This window comes from Salarias fasciatus, chromosome 6, assembly GCF_902148845.1.
Source record: "Salarias fasciatus chromosome 6, fSalaFa1.1, whole genome shotgun sequence".
In the NCBI taxonomy this organism is placed as follows: Eukaryota; Metazoa; Chordata; class Actinopteri; order Blenniiformes; family Blenniidae; genus Salarias; species Salarias fasciatus.
Genome location: NC_043750.1, coordinates 39407920 through 39414595, shown reverse-complemented (window position 1 = coordinate 39414595; position 6676 = coordinate 39407920). Strand labels below are relative to the sequence as shown.

The 6676-nt window shown below is 46.6% G+C and overlaps 1 protein-coding gene across 1 annotated transcript; it reads left to right on the top strand.

Annotated features, from left to right (window-relative positions):
- Positions 1–363: 363 nt before the first annotated feature.
- LOC115391131 (zinc finger protein 526) lies at positions 364–4187 on the top strand. Its single transcript, XM_030095241.1, has 4 exons — positions 364–1010; positions 1092–1234; positions 1498–1603; positions 2494–4187. The coding sequence occupies exons 1-4, from the start codon at positions 674–676 to the stop codon at positions 3555–3557; spliced, it is 1650 nt and encodes a 549-aa protein (XP_029951101.1). The 5' UTR covers positions 364–673; the 3' UTR covers positions 3558–4187.
- Positions 4188–6676: the final 2489 nt, after the last annotated feature.

Sequence of the window (6676 nt, the reverse complement as noted above, 5' to 3'; positions counted from 1 at the left end):
GAGGTTTAGATTTTTTTTTTTTTTTTAATTGAAAATACAGCTTTAAGTCTTTGTTCTTCTTAAGTTATGTGAAGGAATAATATCGCAGATAATTCCTCCCGTCAGCTGAGGCTTTATATCCAGCACTGTTTGTAACACCAAGGTAAGAATGTAAATAATGTTACAGTCAATATAGTTTTACGTTTAAGGTTTCAAATACTTAGTATTGAATTTTCACATTATTTCCCTTGCCTTATATTTATTTACAGGCTGTTGTGAGGTTTTAAATTCCCTGATAAATTTAAATGTCCATCTCGTCTTAAATCGCGTTATTAAAGCTGTCTTTTGTCCCTGTGAGGCCACCGTTATACGTCATACATAACATCAACTGAAAACAAGAACCCATCTCGGAGCTAGCTCGGATTATCGATGAACGCGGATTTAATGACCTTTCTTGCGCATCTCAAAGGAGAAAAAAGACATAAATATCCGTCACACGGTCAGAGCTGACTGACATTTGAGGCGCATCACGCTGAGTGGTTTCAGTTCGACGTAAATTGCGAATGTTTGAGCTTCGGAGCTACATTAGCCTGTTAGCCGGATGCTAATGTCAACAAACATCACGTCAGGGCTGGATTATCAGGTTTAGGGTTGGATTCATGGCTCCGAGAGACGGACTGACTGCCAGATCCAGATGATGGCGAGCAGAGAGCAGCAGCTGACCGCGGCCGAGCCCACCATGTCGGAGCTGGACTCCCTGGTCGTCTCCTTCCAGACGCAGCTCTCAGACGTGATGGAGGCGGTGCTGAAGTCTGCCATGTTCCAGGTCTCCAGGCTGGTGGAGGACGTCTTCCTGCTCGAGGTGAAGCGCCGGAGCCAGGAGGTGGACTCCCTCAGGCTGCGGCTGCAGTGGACCGAGACCAAGCTCAGCGAAGAGGGGGGTAGGACGGGGAAGTGTGTGGACTGTGGGAGGGAGGCGGTGGAGCTGAGCACCGAGACTTCACAGGAGAGATCCACAGACACCCAGGAAGGTAAAGACTGACATGTTAGCACCAAACACACCGCTGCTTCTTCTGTCCCACAACCACATCTGTGATTCTCTGCTCCGACAGACATTCTGAGAGTCAGCGGTGTGAAGACAGAGCTCGATCCTGAGGAAACATGGATGCTGAGCTGCAGAGAAGAAGCCGGATCGGACAGTCCACAGGAGGCAGAGCATCCTGCGTCCAGCCACATGAACGACGGGGAATCTCTGGTCAGTCTCTTCACTCCGCATTGCTGCTCAAACAGACTCAACAAGAAACCACAGCTGCTTTTTCTGGAATTGATAACTTTAATATTCCATCTCATTGATGGAGATTATGAGTTTTTCTTCAGATCGTCCATGCAGATTAGGAATGGTGGAGCTTCCTAAAAGCAGCTCGACACATTTTATTCACATTGGTCCGGCTTGACTGTACATTGTCTCATCGTGTCCTGAATTTCCTTCTCTCTTCATGTGACGTTTCGATTCTTCAGCCGAGTGAAAGCGAGGACGTGCTTCCAGTTGTGGACATGAAGGAGGAAGGACTCGATAAGCCGTCTTGTTCTGTGCTTTTAGGACGATGGAGTGGTTCTCTGGACGGTGCGTAAACATCGGATCCTCCCACCTGTCTGTCAGTCTGTGAAGGAACAGGATGCTTTTTCATTACACACACAAACATCCACCATAATGTGTGTAATCATTTCATAAATCAGTGCTTCTCAATACGAGGTCCAGGAACCCCTGAGAGGGACACCAGAGGCTTTTATTGACTCTCAAAACAAACTTGATTAATTCAGCATTTTTCACTTTCATCTGAGCTATCTAATGTAAACCTGTGAATATATAAAAGATGAACAGCAGACACATAAAACTAGAGCAGGTGTTTATTTTTGATTGAGAGCTTGGAGGAAGTTTCATTTTAGTTTTGAGGTTTCATTTTCAAAACAATGGATCTTCATAGTGTTTTTAGCCAATTTTTTATGAAATCTTAAAGAAAAAAAATCTATTTTGTATGCCAGAAATGATTAAAAATATCTAGTTTTGCTCAGTTTAGAAGTTCAGAGTTTATTTCCTTTAAGCAACAGATGAGATTATAAATTTCAAAAACCACAAAGTCTTATAAAATTATTAAAATCTCACTCTGGAATTCAAATTTCTGGTTCCAGGTAATTTGATTTGTTCTTTTTAAAGGGTGGATTTGCAAATGAGTCAATTGTTGTGTTGAGTTTGGATTTCTAACTTACAATAGTCCATCTTTAGCTGAAAAGATGTGTTTCAAAGCTCCATCACACTCGTTGGTTTTGTTGTGTAATTTTTTAGACACTCTCTGTCATAAAAGCTATTAAATATGAGTATTTTCATAGCAGGTACATGTTTTGTGCAACTTGATAATTAATAAATGGTTAATTAGACGTTCCTGTCAGTAAATCAAACCGGCTGCTAAAAGTTCTGACTGGGATCATCTTTCCATTCTGGTTATTTTTCTGTAGATCAATCAGGACCTGAAATGGACAAAACTCCAGAGATGGAAGAAGCACAACCCAGACCGCCTCCAGAAAGCAGTGACAGCCTGCTGAGGATGAAGCAGGACCTGCAGAGTCGATCTGCGTTCGACTTCTCGGAGGAGCCGCAGGAGACGGCCTCGGTGGAGTCGGTGGAGATGACCTCCAGCTGGGCGGGGCTGACGGGCTCGGCCTGCGGCGCTCAGAAACGCACGCTGAGCGAGGCGGCGGACTCCGTCCAGGGCGGCTCGGACCGGGATCGGATCGCCCCGGGATCCCCCACGGCCAGGCTGCCGCACGGCGAAGGGTCAGGGGTCACCGTCAAGGAGGAACTCCTGCTGGACTCTGATGACTGCGAGGAGAACGAGGGCTCAGTGAAGGAAGGGAAGGCTGCCGCCGCCGCCACCTTCCCGCTCACTGTCAAGCAGCACCGGCTGAGCTCAGAGACACGCAGGCCGATGTTCCACCGCGCCTCGGTGCAGGACGTGATGAAGCTGCACTCCAGGGTGGGCGCCGGCCTCCGCCTGCAGGCGGCGCTGCAGCACCTCCACCGCCCGCCCAAGAAACACCCTCTCACACTCTCCGGCGGCTCGTCCGCGGCGCCGTCCGCCGCTCACGCCGTCAACCCGCACGGCCGCCTCCCCTCCACGTCCAAAGCCGCCCCGCCTCCCTCCGTGGCGGCGCAGCGGGCCCAGACGTCCCAGCTGCACCGCGCCGCGGCTCCGTGGCTCAGCCTCAAAGCTCAGCACCAGTCGGCCCACGCCGCGCCCCACGCCGACTCCCCCGCCGGCCCCAGGCACCTGCTGCGCTGCGGCCAGTGCGGGAAGTGCTTCCCCCACCCCAGCAACCTGAAGGCCCACCTGCAGACGCACACGGGCGAGCGGCCCTTCTGCTGCTCGCTGTGCGGCCGCAGCTTCACCAAGCTCAGCAACCTGAAGGCCCACCGGCGCGTCCACACCGGCGAGAGACCCTACTGCTGCCTGGCCTGCGGGAAACGCTTCACGCAGAAATGCAACCTGAAGCGCCACCAGAGGATCCATCTGGACGTATGATGGGTCCGGAGTGTGTGTCGTGTTGTAGAAGATTCTGTGCATTCCAGGAAGACTCACAGTGACTTTTAATGTTATTAGAGAATCATATGGTGTGTCCAGTTTAGTGTGTCATGAGTCAGAGAGAGAGAGAGACAGAGACAGACAGAGAGAGAGAGAGAGAGGTCAGTGGTGCTTTCAAACAATAAATGAAATGTTCTGTGTGTTCAGTGTTCTCCTTCTCCTCCTACTTTGTATCACAAAGCGTTCATCTCCCCCTCCTCTATTTGACACACACGCAGTGTTACTTGTGAAATCTGAGGACTGTTATAATTGGGCTGAAAAATGCTTCAGTGTTGAACTTGTCTTCCTTTTCCCAAGACTGTTCATGTCCAATTAAAAAAGAAGACCTCAAAAAAGAAAAAGAAAAAATCTGAAGTTACATAGAATTACAGAAATCTGAATTTGGATCTTGAAATTAGCACAGAAGTCACATTTTTATGGAATGCTGCAGCCATTTCATAAATTTTTATGTTTTATCCAAACAGATAAAATTATTAAGATTGTTCTTATTTTTCAATTTGGATTTGAAAACAATTCGTTCTCTCATCAATCATTAATCCAACCGGCATAGAGAGAAATAATCTAGAAATACTTTAATAATTCCAGAGGGAAATTCTTTCAAGAAAGACTCTGAACAGACTGAAATATAATTCCACCTGCTTTAGAATGTGATGCTGTGTTTGTTTTTTACCAGGCTGAGAGATAAAATCTTCAAACTGTATCGACAGAAATCCACCGAAGAGTCGGAGGACGGTCTTTTCTCACTATTAAGAAGCCAGTTTGAAGTTTACTCATAATCACTGGACTGAATGACAACCTGAGATTAGGATTAGAATTATCCAAACTCCTACATTCATAATATTAAACAGGTGTAATGTTTGAATTTGAATTATTCTTAACAGAGAAATCGCCATTTCCCCTTTTATAAAATATTCAGTTTCAAATTATGTTAGCTATAAATCAGCTTTTAGTTTTTCACATATTAGCATTTTACCAATTCAGAATATTTCACAAAAAAAAAAATGAATTATTTAAAAAAATCGATGGACTTGAATGAGCGTGGAACTGATATATTTATAAACTGGAGACAGATCTTTAGTCTGAATAAACACGACTCCAGTTGAAAACAAGACTTTCCTACAGTTTGGTGTTTCTGTTGACGTGGGAGCAGAGCTGGAGTCACCGAAGACGCAACGTTTCGAAAACAGCTCCCGAGGGGGAACTTCTGGAAAAGCGCTGGAGTCGATGACCATGGAAACCAGAGAGAGCCTGACTTTACTGATATGTTTCAGCTTATTCTTCTCTGCAGTGTGTGTGTGGTTTATTAACGAAAACACTTGAGTTTCAACCATTCCTGTGTGAACGGACACTGTTTTCAAAAAGTTGCCATGTAACTGCAGAAGTTTTTTAGGTCGATCTTCTGAATCGCCGGTCTCAGTCACTTCTCTGACGTCTTGGTCGTCAGTTTGCTGGAGTTCCAGGGGCGTTGACGGCTGTGTGGAAGCTCCCCTCCCCCCAGCCGGCCCGTCTGTCCTCTCCTGGCTCTACTCGCTCTTCCTCTGTCCCCTCCCCCCACCCTGACCAGCAGAACGTTCCCCCTCTGAGCCTGGCTCTGCAGGTTTCTTTTAAAAGGGACTTTGGTAAAGCTGGGTTTACACTTGAACGATTCTGTGGCAGGCATTGGCACGAATCGAGTCGCAAACCACTCGTAAAGTGGCGTGAAGTGCGTGTAAACCCGTCGTGACCGCGTGCCATGTCGGGACGAGAATTTTGAAATGTTCAAAATTTTGGGCACGACAAAATATCGCGACCGGACCGTGAACCATGCGCCAACTGTCCGTGAACGCCTCGTGAACTCGTCGGGACAATGCGGGAGGATGCGTGTGGCACGCATGGCACGCACTGCAACGAATAGTTCACAAACAGCCCAAGCCGAATTGCGCAACCACAACGTGCCAATGCGGGAAGCACGTAAACTATGCGTGAATGCGTCGTGCCAGTCCGTGACACTGACGGGCACGCATTCGTGCGCATTTCTGAACTATTCATGAACTGGTCGTGAACAGTGCGGGAGCCTGCCAGTTCGGTGACTCCAGATTGGCATGCCTTGCCACGACAACATCGTGGCAAAAAGTCGTGCAAGTGCAAACCTAGCTTAACACTTTACTTGAAGCACCCGGTAAAACACATTATAAGTAGTTATAAACACTCATAAATGATCACCTTGCTTTATAACCCACTATACAGCATAGGAATAGGGTTAGGTCCTGATGTTATAAAGCATTGTGATCATTATATGAGTGTTTATAACTATATTTATACAGTGATATAATGTACTCATAATGTGTTATACAGGGGGGCTTCAAGTAAAGTGTTACCAGGACTTTTTATTTTTCAGTTACTTACGCTTCTTCATGTGGAATTGTTGGCTTGTCTCTGTGAAAGTGTCTTATAATGACGTTATACCACTTCAGAACTTAGTTAGGAGTTAAAATGTGAGGGTTTGTTGGTGCTTTGGTTTGCTGTGTTTTATCCAGGCTTGGCCTTGTGCTCTGGCCTCTTCACACAGTCAGATAACACACTTGTTTGGTCGTTGTTGACTTGATGGTGCCTGTGGGCGCAGGACTTTCAGCTACTTTCGATTTTATTTTTGTTAAATCGATGGCAGACATGAATGGAGAGCTGAACCTGGCTTGTTTGTGTGAGCGGAGCTGTCACCTTGAACCTCTCACCAAGGCCCATTCACATGTCCTGGACTGCTGCCACTTTACACAGCAATCACCGCAGACAACGGCATTTCTTTCTTTCTCATTCCAGCAAACTTTTTGCAATGAGATGGAAATGTTTTGTGCAGAAATCCACGCAGAGAGCAGCTGTAAACATTCCCGTACCCTCCTTTGTCCTGCACTCTGTTAGGAATGTGAATCCGTCTATTGGGACAATGTTGTCGTGATTGTTGCTCTTGAATTGTTATTCGATTGTGAGGAGGGAACAACACAAACAGTCTTGACTCGTTTGTTCACGTGCTGAACGGAGCGATCGAAGTGTTCCTGTTCATGTTCTGCTCGTCTCTAAGAAGC